Below are 17,485 nucleotides of genomic sequence, written 5' to 3'. Positions count from 1 at the left end.
TTTAATACTGTCTTTGTAGATTCAAATGGAAATCTATGACCTTTTGATGGAAGCTAAGGCACCAATTTAAACATACTGTCGGGGGACTTCCCTATTGGCCCAGTGGTTGAGAATCTGCCTTCCAATGCAGGAGACTCTGGTTCAATTCCTGGTTGGAGAACTAAGATCCCACATGCTGTGGGTTTAGTTGTGTGGAATCTTATTCCAAGGAATAAGAACAACCCAAGGAAGTCCATGTGCCTTAAAATCCTGCATGTTTCAATAAAGATAAAAAATACCACATGCCACAGCTAAGACCTGACACAACCAAAAATAAATAATACATAGATATATTTTAAAAATCAAATATACTGTGTGATTCTTCTTTTATCTGAGATGCAGGCCAAATGATTCACTGACCAAGCAGAAGTTAATTAATTAAACATTTTAGTACTTTAAACACATAGTAGTCATGTATGGATGTGAGAGTTGGACTACAAAGAAAGCTGAGCACCAAAGAATTGATGCTTTTGAACTGAGGTGTTGCAGAAGACTCTTGAGAGTCCCTTGGACAGCCAGGAGATCCATCCGAAAGGAAATCAGTCCTGAATATTCACTAGAAGGACTGATGCTGAAGCTGAAACTCCAATATTTTGGCCACCTGATGAGAAGAGCTGACTCCTTGGACAAGACCCTGATGCTGGGAAAGACTGAAGGTGCGGGGAGGAGAAGGGGACGACAGAGGATGAGATGGTTAGATGGCATCACTGATGCAATGGACATGAATTTGAGTAAGCTCTGAGAGCTGGTGATGGACAGGGAAGTCTGGCATGCTGCAGTCCATGGGGCCACAAAGAGTCGAACACGACTGAGCAACTGAACTGAACTGACACACACACATACACATATATATATAACTTTAATTACTCAAATTTCTTGCAAAATGATAATAAGAATTGTAATTGATAGAAAACTTCATATAAATCATTTATTTTGGCAATACAAGATCAAAACTTTTTTATTAACTACAATTACCAGAGGAATTTCTTTCCAGATCTGAACAATGAAATCTGACATTTCTGATCTCTTCTACACACAATGTCACTTAAAGAATGTGTTTTTGGTTCTTGCTTATCAAGACATATTGAAGACTGTAAAATAGGAGTTGAGTATAGCTAACTAGAGAACTCCAATAGGTCATTCCCAACAAATGGCTTTTCAGTTAACAAATGACATCTACAGAAACATGTAGGTCAGAGAATCTCCCCCCCGCCCCATCTTTTATTGCTGGGAAATTTATCATTAGCATAAAGCTCCAAAAAATAAAGAGATTCATCAAAAAAGAGGAATAAATCCCTAACCTTTCTGCCAAGTCTATCTCCTAAAATAACTAGAATCTCAGAGATGTAAGAAATCTTGATATATAATCCAAAAGTTTGTTTGTCTGTGAAAAGAAAATAAGCCCCCCCACCCAAAGTTGGATGACTTGCCTAAGGACATACAGAGAGACTGGCAGACCTTTCATCCAGATATCTTAGTTAATTAAGATACAATCAAATCCAAGAAATCTTTGGGGAAAATTCACTTTACTCATCCTGTAATAAAAAGGAATATAGCAGAACAAAGTTCTCCATCTAATAGTCCACAGGTCAAATGGAAAATCAGCAAACTATCAGTCAGTTTATCTGTTAGACATATACCAGAGGAAGCAACAATGATATTAATATTTACTAGAAACAAGACAGGCTTTGGATGAAATGAATCTAAATTTGAATCTGGATCTGTTATTTATCCATGCCACCTTGGGAAATGTCTCTAAGCCCCAGCTTTCCTCATTTGGAAAAGGGAGTAAAAATTATTATCTCTTAGTATTATTTCTACTATCTCTTAGTATTATTTTAAGAATTAAAATTAATAATACTATCTCTTAGTAGTATTTTAAGAATTAAAAGATAATACTGTAAGTGAAAAAAGATCTGGCATGTTACACGATTTTAATAAAAATTACCTGCTTCACAGTATTGTGTAGAAGTCAGATTTTCAAGGTTTTAGGTAGCATGGAATGGTAAGAAAAGCAAGAATCTGGAGATGAAGGGTGTGCATCTACATTTCAACTCTGCTCCTGTTAGTACCTCACTAAGCCTCTTGCTTTCTCAGCATCTTATGAAATGAAGTAACATTACTTTCCAGGGAACTTTAAGGACCAAATATAACCATCCTTGTATAAGCACTTCCTAAGTATAATATAGTGTTACATATATGTTATTGTTAATATAAAGAAACTAATTGGATTAGAAAGTAGTTTGTTACTACAAGGATTAGGGGAAAGTATTAGTTACTTAATCATGTGGACTCTGCAACCCCCTGGACTGTGGCCTGCCACACTCCTCTGTCCATGGAATTCTCCACGCAAGAATACTGGACTAAGTAGCCTTTTCCTTCTCCAGGGGACCTTCCCGACCCAGGGATCAAACTTAGGTCTCCTGCATTGCAGGCAGATTCTTTACTGTCTGAGCTACCAGGGAAGCCCCCAGTTAAGGAATTCTGCTTTTGTAAAGTTAGTATCACTCCCCAGGCACCAATGAAGAGTTCTCAAATTTTATCAACATGTGTAATTGTGTTTCAGTTCTACTGAAAGCATTTCCTCAAGACTGATGTTTCAAACCATTTTCTAAACCAAATTTCAAGCAAATTAATGTAGGTCAAGTGTTGTTTCTTATCTCAAAGATTTGAGGGTTGAGTCAGAGCAAAAGACTCTATAAACCAATATATAATTAGTTAATGTGAAGGTTATCTTTATTGAAACGCTAAAGAGGGGAAATCTGCTTTTCTTTTTTTTAATTAAACGGCATAACTAAATATCTGCTGGAAATGAAAATATATACATTAACAAACATTAATGTTGAAAAGATCAGTTCCTGGCCCAGCTGGAAGTTACTGTGGACCACAAGTTGGACCACTGCCTTCCAGAATGGGAAGGGGAAACTTATAAGTGCGGATTAATGAGCCCCTCAGAGTTATGTGGCCACCCAACAAGTCAGGAACATTGGACAGAAATTATCTTTTTGTTGCCTCTTTGCATAAATCATTCAGCTGCAATGAATACTTGCAAAACACAATACATACATACATATATAAAATAGGCAATAGCTTCTTCCAAATGTGTTCACAAATCAACCCCTATGGCACCACTATGAGCTGCTATCCTTCTTGCACAGATGTATAAAAAGATGCAGAAATTAATTAACTCCTTTATGGTCATTCAGAAAAATCAGTAGCAAAGACAAAATGTCATATATTACTGACTCTGTATCCTAACTGAGCTTTTGGGCTGAGAACCAAGTATGAAGACTAAGCACCAAGTATCAAAGAGAAGCCATGATATGTAAGAAGCCACCAGTACTATTTTAAGTAGCAAATTATTTCACTACTGGCTAGCAAACACACTAAATCAAAGCTGCAAACAGAGTGACAAACCCAATTTTCTCCTTCATGTTACTAATACCAATGGCTCAAGTGCTTCTAAAATATTGTAATATGGCTCAATATTCATTAAATAGTACATTGATGTACATGTACAAGAATGATGTTCAACACAAATGAACTTTTAATAGATAAGAGTATGTCTCTGGTAACCTAGCACAATCACTATAAAAAATAGGGTCCCCAGCAAGTAGATTAGGGTCTACTGGTACCTAACTATGGTTAGCTGTATCTAGTCAACCCTTCTTTCCAATTTCTCAGGTCTCATCACCAGTCTACAAAGATTCCCAATGGCAGAAAAGTACAGCCAACAACAGCACCCATTCTTCTGCTTAAATTTGAGCCCAAAGTGTCAACGTTAGATTCTAACCTGCCAACGACTCTAGGAGTTCAGAGAAATATAAAATAATACTCATCTCCAAAAACATATATGAAAGTGGAAAGAAAGCTCCTGAAGTACAAAGTCAGTGTTCAAAACCAGGAATTCTGAACCATTCTGGCAAATCCATATTTAACTTGAACATTACCATCCTTTCTTTCTATGATAAAATGGAGATATAAGAATGTGCTGACTATGACTTCACTCTCAGAGTCAAAATGGGTATCTACAAAATCTTACAGTCTTCCTTTGTAGCACTGTTGGGCATCAGAACTCTGAACACAGGCTCTGTCATAACCTGTTACGTGGCTTTGGGCCTCTGAAACTCAGTTTCCTCATCTATAAATTGGATAATAACATATATGATATCTTCATTAATAGGTGGATATAAATAACACTGCCTTTAATTTATAGGACAATTAGTACGAACAAAATGAGATAACGAATGGAAAACACATGACACTGCTTAATATTCTACAAATATTAGCAATTCTCATTACACCTCAGTCTTTTTTTTAATTAATTAATTTTAATTGGAGGCTAATTACTTTACAATATTGTGGTGATTTTTGCCATACATTGACATGAATCAGCCACGGGAGTACATGTGTCCCCCATCCTGAACCCCCCCTCCCACCTCTCTCTCCACCCCATCGCCCTGGGTTGTCCCAGAGCACCAGCTTTGGGTGCCCTGCTCCATGCAGTGAATTTGCACTGGTCATCTACTTTACATATGGTAATATACATGTTTCAATGCTATTCTCTCACATTGTCCCACCCTTGCCTTCTCCCACATAGTCCAAATGTCTGTTCTTTACATCTCTTGTCTCTTTTGCTGTCTTGCATATAGGGTTGTCATTACTGTCTTTCTAAATTCCATATATATATGTTAAAATACTGTATTGGTATTATTACACCTCAGTCTTTTAAATGGGATAGAAGTCACTGTTTAGAAGTTCACCTGCTTCAAGGCTGGTGATAGGACTTCTATCAGAATAAAAGGGAAAAATACAACTGGGAACACAAGTGAAAAACTGTATCTCCCTATCTTTTTACCATATGCCAGAATAACATAAATTCCATGGACTTTACACAATCTATTACTGATAGAGCGACTTCACTTTCACTTTTCACTTTCATGCATTGGAGAAGGAAATGGCAACCCACTCCAGTATTCTTGCCTGGAGAATCCAAGGGATGGCAGAGCCTGCTGGGCTGCCGTCTATGGGGTCGCACAGAGTCAGACACGACTGAAGTGACTTAGCAACAGCAGCATTACTGATAAAAGGTGGTTATCAACCTGTGATTAAGTTCTGGAATCAACAGAAAGAGTTTAATCATATCATTTGTCAATTGTGAACTTCAGTAAGGTATTTAATGTTTCTGACCATGATTCCTCAACTATAAATGTAAATAATAACTGTACCTATCTAATAAAGTTACTGTGGTGATTAAATGACTCATATCTATGAAGTGACAAGTATGGTAACCTGGGCTTCCCAGGTGGCTCAGATGGTAAAGAATCCACCTGCAAAGCAGGAGACCCAGGTTCAATCCCTAGATTGGGAAGATCCCCTGAAGAAGGGCATGGCAATTCACTCCAGTATTCTTACCTGGAGAATCCCATGGACAGAGAAGCCTGGCAGGCTATAGTTCATGGGGTCATACAGAGTTGGACACGACTGAGCAACTCACTTTCACATGGTAAATGAAATACTGTAGTTATCATTATTTTTGCTTCTCTTATTAGAAAAAGGCAAAAGTTCCTAACCCCTCTAAAATCCTAGAGTGTTTTCATTTTAAAAACTGATGATCTTGAAAAAGATATGTAGACATACATGCTACAGGTAGCAAGCAATTTGAGTATTGTAATAGTTGATGGTACTTTCAAAGCACCAAAAAAAAAAAAAAACCATGTCTTTTCATAGATTAGACCTCTTAAAATAGATCTTGTATGTACACAACAGCTATCTATTTATTTGGAGTCATTCTAACAGACATTCTAATAGAAACGGGTCTTGACCATAATATCTCATGATTTTAAATGGCAGTAGCCCAGACTTTCAGGTATAAACATCAATATGCAACCTGTACTGGAATGCAGATAGTTCTGACAACCATTGTCAAAGAATATACAATTCTTCTACAGTATTTCTCAGGAGAATATCAGTTTTCCCAAATGAATACTAAGCTAGAAACTACAGAAGTCCATATTCTTTAGCTCTGATGCTGATAACATTAGACTGATAACTGTAACTATGATTCAATCCTTCAACAGATATTTACTGAATGCTACTCTGTCCCAGGCACTACCCCTACTCTCAGCGATCTCACAGTCTGCTGCTGCTGCTGCTAAGTCGCTTCAGTCGTGTCCGACTCTGTGCAACCCCATAGACGGCGGCCCACCAGGCTGCCCCGTCCCTGGGATTCTCCAGGCAAGAACACTGGAGTGGGTTGCCATTTCCTTCTCCAATGCATGAAAGTGAAAAGTGAAAGTGAAGTTGCTCAGTCGTGTCCGACTCTTCACGACCCCATGGTCTGCAGCCTACCAGGCTCCTCTGTCCATGGGATTTTCCAGACAAGAGTACTGGAGTGGGTGCCATTGCCTTCTTACAGTCTAGAGGGAGACAAACTAGCAATTATGTACAATGCTATAGTGGAAAAGCACAGGTGCTCTGGGAACACACAGTAGTGCATCTAACCCAGCGGATAAAGGTGGGAGGAGAAGGAGAAGGGGCCAGAGAAGAGTTTCTGGAAAAAGTGATAATTAACAGAGGCCTAAATGCTGGTGAGACAGACTAAAGCAAATTATAGTTTCTTTTAGTTCTAAAGAACTTGCATATGGCTAAAGCATTGAGACTGAGGTGGATCACAGGAGCCATCTTCAGTCAGGAAGGACTTAATTTTAAATGGTACAGATATTCAACAAGGTGACATACAGGAATAAGACAGAAAACATTGTGTTCCTATTTTCTTAAGATCATTTCAGTTTTACAACTCATCTGATCATCATACACATCCTTGCTACACAAAGTATGTTCCATAGACCAGCAACATCAGCAGAACTTAGAAGCCTGTTAAAACTCAGCAGGGTACTGACACAGTTATAAGTATTATTATTAATTTCATTTTACAGATGAAGCCAAGTAACTGGATAAGGGTATACAGCTGGCAAATGAGCCAGGCATGCATCAAGAACTTTGAATCAAAATCTATGCCTCTAAATTTAAACTATATTTTTCTAAAATTACTGAAATAAAGTAAAATCACAGTTTCAAGATTATTCTTTAGCCCAAACTGTATTTTATATAGATCAAAAATTTTAAACTTGTTAGCCATGGCCTATTTTATTCACATTCCAAATACATTCCCAATACAGTAGATTTTGTTTGCCATTACATTTCATTTATCTATCAATCTCAATGGTCTGAAATACAGTGAAGACAAACAGGAAGCCAAAAAAAAAAAAGATGCAGTGCAGATAAACTAAGGACAGAGAATTCATGTCCTATATGTAATGCACATGACCTAGACACGAGCCACTCAGAGCCTCACTCTATGCTAATGCTCCCTGGGTGCCATATAAGGCACTAACCTAGGCAATAAGAAGGAAGCTAATATAAAAATGACAAGTTTCTGCCCTCAAAGTTCAAACGTACTAATTGGTAAAATAAGGCAACATCAAAAATACTATGGGGATACAGAAGAGGGATAAAGAAATTTCTGGAAGAAGCAGAAGAAAGCCTCAAAAGAGAGGTCATATTTAAGCATGTCTTTGAAGAAACAAAATAACTGAACCAAGCAGAGAGAAGCAATGTTCTTATAACAAGCAAAGAGGTGAGAAAGCACAGAAAAAAGACTATTGTTTCTGAATGATGGATTAGCATGTATCAGATTTACCCTCCCACTATAAACAACTAAAACAGAAATCATACAAAAGTATATGCGGCAAGTCTCAGTTTCTGGGTAACAGGCAGCCCAGGATAGTGGTTTCTGAGAGAAGAGAAAAAAACCCTGCTGCTTTATCAACTAAGTTTACATAATATTTTAAGTCCTTTGTTGTCATTTCAACAATCTTCACAGCATCTTCACCAGGAGCAGTTTCCACCTCAAGAAACCACTTTCTTGGCCCATCTATAAAAAGTAACACCTTATCTAAGTTTTTATCATGAGCTTGTAGCAATTCAATCACATCTTCAGCCTTCACTTCTAATTCAAGTTCTCTGGCTATTTCTGCAACAACTGCAGATCTCTCATGTGACCAGGTACTATCAATGAGCAGTAATATTTTGAAAGTAAATGAGCAGTAATATTTTGAAAGAAATCTTCTCTCCTAAGCAATACGTCTCAACAGTAGGCATAAAATATTCAGTACACTATATTGTATACAGAGGTAGGTGCTGTCTTCTAGGCTTTCTTTTTCCATTTATAGAGCACAGGAAGAGTAGATTTTGCATAATTCTTAAGGGTCCTAGGATTTCAGTTCAGTTCAGTTGCTCAGTTGTGTCCCACTCTTTGCAGCCCCACAGACTGCAGCACGCCAGGCCTCCCTGTCCATCACCAACTCCCGGAGTTTACTCAAACTCATGTCCATTGAGTCAGTGATGCCATCCAGCCATCTCATCCTCTGTCGTCTCCTTCTCCTCTCGCCTTCAATCTTTCCCAGCATCAGGGTCTTTTCAAATGAGTCAGCTTTTCGCATCAGGTGGCCAAAATATTGGAGTTTCAGCTTCAGCATCAGTCCTTCCAATGAACATTCAGGACTGATCTCCTTTAGGATGGACTGGTTGGATCTCCTTGCAGTCCAAGGGACTCTCAAAGAGTCTTCTCCAACACCACAGTTCAAAAGCATCAATTCCACTGGGCTCAACTTTCTTTATAGTCCAATACATGACTACTGGAAAAACCACAGCCTTGACTAGATGGACCTTTGTTGGCAAAGCAATGTCTCTGCTTTTTAATATGCTGTCTAGGTTCATAACTTTCCTTCCAAGCAGCAAGCGTCTTTTAATTTCATGGCTGCAGTCACCATCTGCAGTGATTTTGGAGCCCCCCGCAAAAATAAAGTCTGCCACAGTTTCCACTGTTTCTCCATCTATTTGCCACGAAGTGATGGGAGTGGATGCCATGATTTTTGTTTTCTGAATGTTGAGCTTTAAGGCAACGTTTTCACTCTCCTCTTTCATCAAGAGGCTCTTTAGTTCTTCTTCATTTTCTGCAATAAGGGTGGTGTCATCTGCGTATCTGAGGTTACTGATATTTCTCTCAGCAATCTTGATTCCAGCTTGTGCTTCCTCCAATCCAGTTGTTTCTCATGATGTACTCTGCATATAAGTTAAATAAGCACAGTGACAATATACAGCCTTGACATGTTCCTTCTCCTATTTGGAACCAGTCTGTTGTTCCACGTCCAGTTCTAACTGTTGCTTCCTGACCTGCATACAGATTTTTCAAGAGGAAGGTCAGGTGGTCTGGTATTCCCATCTCTTTCAGAATTTTCCACAGTTTATTGTGATCCACAGAGTCAGAGGCTTTGGCATAGTCAATAAAGCAGAAATAGATGTTTTTCTGGAACTCTCTTGTTTTTTCGATGATCCAGCAGATGTTGGCAATTTGATCTCTAGTTCTGCCTTTTCTAAAACCAGCTTGAACATCTGGAAGTTCATGGTTCACATATTGCTGAAGCCTGGCTTGGAGAATTTTGAGCATTACTTTATAAGCATGTGAGATGAGTGCAATTGTGTGGTAGTTTGAGCTTCAGTTCAGTTCAGTTGCTCAGTCGTGTCCGACTCTTTGCGACCCCATGAATCGCAGCATGCCAGGCCTCCCTATCCATCACCAACTCCCGGAGTTCACCCAGACTCACGTCCAACGAGTCAGTGATGCCATCCAGCCATCTCATCCTCTGTCGTCCCCTTCTCCTCCTGCCCCCAATCCCTCCCAGCATCAGAGTCTTTTCCAATGAGTCAACTCTTCGCATGAGGTGGCCAAAGTACTGGAGTTTCAGCTTTAGCATTATTCCTTCCAAAGAAATCCCAGGGCCGATCTCCTTCAGAATGGACTGGTTGGATCTCCTTGCAGTCCAAGGGACTCTCAAGAGTCTTCTCCAACACCGGTAAATGAGCACTGGCTTTGACTTAAAGTCACCAGCTGTGTTAGCTCCTAACAAGAGAGTCAGCCTGTTCTTTAAAGCTAGGCATTGACTTCTCTTCTTTAGCTATGAAAATCCTAGAAGGCATCTTATTAAATATGGATGTTTTGTTTTCACTAAAAAATCTGCTGTTTAGTGTCGCCACCTTCATTCATTATCTAACTAAATATTCTTGATGACTTGCTGCAGCTTCTACATCAGTACTTGCTGTTTCACCTTGCACTTCTATATTTCGGAGACAGCCTCTTCCCTTAACTTAATGGAGTAGTCTCTACTAGCATCAAACATTTCTTCTGCAGCTTCCTCACCTCTCTCAGCCCTCAAAGAATTGAAGGGAGTTAGAGCCCTGCTCTGGATTACTGCTGCTGCTGATGTTTAGTCGCTTCAGTCGTGTCCGACTCTGTGCGACCCCATAGACGGCAGCCCACCAGGCTCCCCCGTCCCTGGGATTCTCCAGGCAAGAACTCTGGAGTGGGGTGCCATTTCCTTCTCCAATGCATGAAAGTGAAAAGTGAAAGTCAAGTCGCTCAGTCGTGTCTGACTCTTCATGACCCCATGGACTGCAGTCTACCAGTCTCCTCTGCCCATGGGATTTTCCAGGCAAGAGTACTCTGGATTAGGCTCTGGCTTAATTGAATATTGTGACTGATTTGACCTTCTAAGCAGACCTTAGTCTAAAACTTTCTCTATATCAGCAATACAACTATTTAACTTTTTATCATCCATGTACTCAATGAAGTAGCACTTTTAATTTCCTTCAAGAACTTTTGTTTGCATTCACAGCTTGACTGTTTGGCTCAAGAGCCTAGCTTTCAGCCTATCTTGGCTTTCAACATGCTTTCCTCACTAAACATAATCATGTTTAACTTTTGATTTAAAGTGACAGACATACGATTCTTCCTTTCACTTGAACATTTAGAGGTTACTGTCAGGTTATTAACTAACTTAATTTCAGTATTATTGTGGCTCAGGGAATAGGAAGACTCCAGGGGAGGGACAAAGGGAAATGGCTAGTCAGTAAAACAGAACATACATAACATTTATTAAGTTTATTGTCTTATATGGGTGTGATTTGTGGTGTCCCTAAACAATTAAAACTGTACATCAAAGATCACCATAACAAATACAATAATAATGTAAAAGTCTGAAGTACTGCAGTTATCATAGGATTTAGCAACTCTACTCTCAGGTATATTCGAGAGAAATAAAAACATACTTCCCTACAGAAACTTAGATATGAATGTTCACAGAAGCATTATTCAGAAGGGCAAAAAATGGAAACAATCCAAATTTTCATCAATGGACAGATGTACAAATAACATGTAGTATACCCATGTAACTAAATTTTATTTTAAAAAAAGAAGTAGTGATGCATGCTACAACATGAATGAACCTTGAAATATTACATTAAATGAAAAAAGTTGATTACAAAAGACCACATATTGTATGATTCCATTTATAAAAATTGTACAGAAAAGACAAATTTATAGAAAAAGAAAACAAATCAGTGCTCACTTAAGATTTGTGAAAGGGGGCATGTGGATCAATGTTTAATGGGTACACAGTTTCTTTTAGAAGAGACATATTGTGATCATTGTACAACCCTATGAATAAACACCAAAACACTGATTTATACACTTTTAAATGACCTGCTTGGTATATGAGTTAAATCTCAATAGAGCTGTTTAATAGACTGTTGAACATAGAAAGCAATGGCAACCCACTCCAGTACTCTTGCCTGGAAAATCCCATGGACGGAGGAGCCTGGTAGGCTGCAGTCCATGGGGTCGCTAGGAGTTGGACACAACTGAGTGACTTCACTTTTCATTTTCGTGCATTGGAGAAGGAAATGGCAACCCGCTCCAGTATTCTTGCCTGGAGAATCCCAGGGACAGGGGAGCCTGGTGGACTGCTGTCTATGAGGTCGCACAGAGTCCGACATGACTGAGGCAACTTAGCAGCAGAAGCAGCAGAGCTGTTTAAAAAACTTTTTATAATTTTCTTATGTCATAAAATAATTAGAATAGAGTCAGTTTAATTATGTGCGTGTGCACTCAGTCGCTCAGTCGTGTCTGACTCTTTGCAAACCCACTGTTGCCCATCAGGCTCCTCTGTCCATGGCATTTTCCAGGCAAGAATACTGGATTATAGTATAAACTGAATTATAAATATATAATTAGCTTACAGTATAAATAAATTTTAAAAATTATAAAAAACACAAAAAATTACGCAAACCAATTTTTAAAAAAGCAGAGTGGGGGGTTACTTTAACAGATGCTTCAAAAGGAGTATTCCCAATCAGTAAGAAACACAAAATAGTGTTCAACTTCATTAGTCTTAAGGGAAAGAAAAATTAAAATTCCAAGAGGACGCTACAACATACCCACCAGGAAAGCTAAAATACAAAAACAGAAAGTATCAAACACCAACAAGGATGCAGGATACATTGCTGGATGGAAAAGACGCAAACTGGCAAAACTACTTTGGAAAACTTTTGGACACAACCTACTAAAGCTGAAGATACACGTATCCTATGGCTATGTAATTCTGCTCCTGGGTTTATAGCCGAAAGAAATGCAGTTTAAAAATGTCCTTTAAGAAGCATGTACTATACCATTCAAGGAAGCATTATTTGTTATAGTCCCAAACTAGAAATTAATGAAATGCCAAAAGCAAGATTAAATAAATTCATATTCGTACAGTGGAATACTATCAGCAGTTAAAATAACTAAGACTACATTACGTTCAGGTAGGGATGAATCTTACAAAAATGTTGAAAGCCAACACATAAAATGTACATATTATATACTCCTATTGTATACAGTTCAAAATCAGGCAAACTCAACCTATGGTATATGGAGTTAAGGTAGCAGGATGTCTGGCTAGAGATGCCACAAATGGAAGAGAACATGAAGCTTCTGGGGTTCCAGGGTCCTTATAATGCCTGTTTCCTGACAGGAGATTCTGCTTATGCAGGTGTGTTCAATTTGAAAATGTGAAGTGTGTGTGTGTGTGCATATGTACACTTTATGCACCAATTTCAAAATACTTCAAAAATTTTTTTAAAATTTGTTTTAGTAAACTTATAAAGATGACTATTTAAGCCCACGGTGAAAAAGGAAAATTACTGAATGTGGAGGCTAGGCAGTTTGTAAGGTATTTTCACTCACCTTTGTCCTGTAATGCAATTTGTTCTTTATGCAGCAAGACTACCTCCCGTCCCAAAGCTTTCTTCTGTCTTTCCAGTTCATTTCGAAGCACCAAAATTTTTAATTGCAGGCACTCACTTTCTTTTTTCTAAATAATTAAAAATACAGGTAAATTTATGAATATAAAAGTTATGACTGAATAACAACATGCACAATATTTCATATGTGAGTGGTTTAAAGCACTTTAATACTCATGTAACTTATAGATCTCTTGAGTGATTTAATTATCAGCATCTGTCATTTTAATGGAATGAATACAGATGTAAGCAAAATGCAGATTAGAAATAAATCTAAAGTCTGGGAACAGTTCTTTCTAAAAGACACTATAAAATATCTCAGGCCTCTTTCCTGATACCACAATGCAATATGACACAAGTTAATAACAAAAAAAAGGGGTTTCCTTGGTGTTTCAGTGGTTAAGAACCTGCCTTGTAAGGCAAGGAACACTGGTTCAATCTCTGGTCCCTTCATGCCTCAGAGCAGCTAAGTTTATGCGCCACAACTACTGAGCCATGCTCTGGAGCCCACAAGCCACAGATACTGAAGCCCATGTGCCTTAGAGCCCGTGCTCCGCAACAAGAGAGGGCACCACGATGAGAGGCCTGCACAGCGCAGCGAGTGAGTAGCCCTGGCTCGCTGCAGCTAGAGAAAGCCTGCACACAGGAAGGAAGACACACCACAGCCAAAAAAACAACTCAACTCTTTTTAAAAGCCCTACTGGAATTAGAAATTAGACTGATATTGAATTGAATTAAAAACAATAATAAAGAAACAGTTTTCAAAATGTTAAACACAGAGTTACCTTAGGACCCAGAGTTGCACCCAACAGAGTTAAAAACATGTCCATACAAAAATGTGAATATGACTGTTAGAGCAGCAGTACTCATAACAGCCAAACAATGAAGTCAAGCCAAACGTGCACTATCTGATGACTAGATAAATAAAATGTGGTGGATATTCAAAGGAATACTATTTGGCAGTAACAAGTGAAGTACTGATATATGCTACAACATGGATGAATCCTGAAAACATTATACTAATTGAAAAAAAGCCAGTTTTAAAAGGCCACAGACTCCCATTTATATGAAATTTCCAAAATAAGCAAATCCACAGAAAAAAGATTTCCATTCTTACCAAGCTAAACTAAAGGTGCTCTAATAACCCACAGATTTTGGAGAAACCCAAGTAGGGACCTGGTGTTTTCAACCCATCCAAACAGTAACTAGCCAAGCCACACCACAAGGAGAGCCTGGAGCCTTGCTAACAGCGTAACAACGTAACCCTCTTCCTCCCTACTGGGTAATATCAGAGGCAGCCAAGTAGAGAGAGCTTTCACTACTATGCAGTGGTGTTGAAACCACCCTATCATCTACACGGGCAGTTAGAACTCCCACCCTTAATCAACACTATCAACTCCTTTTGCGTGTGCACACACACACAGAAACACTCCCCCCCACCCCCCCCACACACACACCTCTGCCACATGGGTGTCAACGGAAGCTTCTTGGGGAACTTGGACTTCTACCCCAACTTGGCAGTAATGAGATGGTTGCTCTTCCTTCCTCTACCAGAGGTGTCAGAGGAAGTCAGGTAAAATAGAAGATTTAAATAAGATCCAGAGACTCATAATATAATACCCCAAATGTACAAGTTTCAATGAAAAATCACTCATGATATTAAGAACTACAAAGATGTCAAGTAAATAAAAAAGGATAATCAACAAATGCCAACACTTGAGACAAACAGAAAATATAATTATCTGACAAAGATCTGAGAGTAGCTATCACAAAAATGCTTCAATAGAAATTAAGAACCTATATGGGAATAGAATCTTAAAATGAGTGGATATATGTATAACTGATTCACTATGCTGTACAGCAGAAACTAACACAACACTGTAAATAAACTACACTCCAATAAAAACTAATTTGAAAAAAGAAATTAAGAACATGCTTGAAACAAAACAGAACATCTTGACCAAAAAAATTAGAAAATCTCAATACAGAAAGTGAAAACCTAAGAACTGAAATTAAAAAACTCAATGAACGAGCTCAAAAGAAGAATGTAGGAAACAAAGAAAAGAATCTTTAATCTGCAAGACAGAACAATAGAAACTACCCAGTTTAAACAACAGAGATACAAATGAACGGAATCACAGGAATCTGCAGAATGTTACCAATTTGTATCATCAAGTACCAGGAGGAAAGTAGAAAGTGGGCAAAAATGAAAAGTACTTGTAGAAATAATGATTACAAATTTTCCAAATTAGGCAAAATAAATCTACCGATTCAAGAAGTTAGAGAACTCCAAATAGAATAAATTACAGGAAGAAAATCACAACGTAAATGAAACCAAAAGCTATGTTTTTGAAAAGGTCAATACGGATAAACTTCTAGCCAAGCTAACCAAGAGAAAAGACAGAAACTACTAATATGAGAAATGAAAGAAGGATCATCACAATGATCTCATGGACATTAAAAGAATAATTTAAAATACTATAAAAACCATCAGCAGATGAATGGATAAGAAAGCTGTGGTACATATACACAATGGAGTATTACTCAGCCATTAAAAAGAATACATTTGAATCAGTTCTAATGAGGTGGATGAAACTGGAGCCTATTATACAGAGTGAAGTAAGCCAGAAAGAAAAACACCAATACAGTATACTAACGCATATATATGGAATTTAGAAAGATGGTAACAATAACCCTGTGTACGAGACAGCAAAAGAGACACTGATGTATAGAACAGTCTTATGGACTCTGTGGGAGAGGGAGAGGGTGGGAAGATTTGGGAGAATGGCATTGAAACATGTAAAATATCATGTATGAAACGAGTTGCCAGTCCAGGTTCGATGCACGATACTGGATGCTTGGGGCTAGTGCACTGGGACGACCCAGAGGGATGGTATGGGGAGGGAGGAGGGAGGAGGGTTCAGGATGGGGAACACATGTATACCTGTGGCAGATTCATTTTGATGTATGGCAAAACCAATACAATATTGTAAAGTTAAAAAAAATAAAAACATTAAAAAAAAAAACTCTATGCCCATAAATTTGATAACTTAGAAGAAACGGATCAACTCCATGAAAGACAATCTACCATAACTCACACTAGGAGAAATAGAAAATCCACACAGGTATACACACACACACACCTCACAGTAGGAGAAATAGTATATACATACACACACATATATGTATATATGTATTTCTATTCAGATTATCTATTTCTCCCAGTGTGAGTTTTGGTAGTTATGGTAGATTTATATATATATATATATATATATATATAATTTCTTATATATAAGAAATTAAATCAATAATTAATAACCTTCAAAAATGTAAAGCACCAATCCTGATGGTTTTACTGATAAATTTTACCAAACATTTAAATAAGACATAATACCATTTTTTGAAAATCTCTCCCAAAAGTTCTAGAAGAACTTCCTAACTCATTCTATGAGGCCAGCATCATCCTCACATCAAAATCAAAGACATCACTAGAAAGGAAAATTACAAACCAATATTTCTCATAAACGTAGGTGCAAAATCCCAAACAAAATATTGGCAAATCAAATCTATATATATAAAGAATTATACCATGGCCAAATGAACTGTATTCCAAGTATATAAGACAAAGGTTCAGCTTTCAATAATCAATTAATGGATTTACCACTTCAACCAGGCTAAAGAAAAAAACCACATAACCATATCAATAGGTACTGAAAAAGCATGCAACAAAATTCAACTAGAAGTAAAGAAGAACTTCATCAATTTAGTAAAGAATACTTGCCAAGAAACCTACTAATATTTGCCAAAATATTTAATGGTGAGAAGCCAGATGCTTTCCTCCTATGCTGGAGAACAACACAAGGATGTTCCCCACTTTCACCACTGCATGTACTGAAAGTCCTAGCTAAGCAATAAGGGAAGAAAAGGAAATAAAAGATATATATACTGGGAAAGAAGAAATGAAATCATCTTTGTTTACAGACGGTATGACTGTCTATGCAGAAGATTCCAAAGAATCAACAACAACAACAAAAAAGAAACCAAAAAACCAATCTAAAACCTCCTAGAACTAATAGGTGATTATTAAGAGCAAGGTTGCATGACACAGTTTTAATACACAAAAGTCAACTGCTTTCTTACATAACAACAAAGGATAATGGGAATTTGAAATTAAAAACACAGCATCGATTATATTAGCGTGAAAATATAAAATACTTAGGTATAAATCTAACAAATTATGTAGAAGAGCTACAAGAAGGCAACTACA

General features: G+C 37.8%; 1 protein-coding gene across 3 annotated transcripts in view; it reads right to left on the bottom strand.

Annotated features, from left to right (window-relative positions):
• UVRAG (UV radiation resistance associated) overlaps nucleotides 1-17,485 on the bottom strand; it is a 328,846-nt gene that overhangs the window by 151,381 nt on the left and 159,980 nt on the right. For all 3 annotated transcript variants that reach the window (XM_070803925.1, XM_019975249.2, XM_070803924.1), the window contains one exon: nucleotides 13,163-13,289. In XM_070803925.1, coding sequence (XP_070660026.1) covers nucleotides 13,163-13,289 — 127 coding nt within the window. The remainder of the gene's footprint in view (nucleotides 1-13,162; nucleotides 13,290-17,485) is intronic.

The sequence above is a fragment of the Bos indicus genome, chromosome 15, assembly GCF_029378745.1.
Source record: "Bos indicus isolate NIAB-ARS_2022 breed Sahiwal x Tharparkar chromosome 15, NIAB-ARS_B.indTharparkar_mat_pri_1.0, whole genome shotgun sequence".
Taxonomy (NCBI): domain Eukaryota; kingdom Metazoa; phylum Chordata; class Mammalia; order Artiodactyla; family Bovidae; genus Bos; species Bos indicus.
Note: the sequence above shows the minus strand (reverse complement) of the source record. Positions and strands in the feature narration are given on the sequence as shown.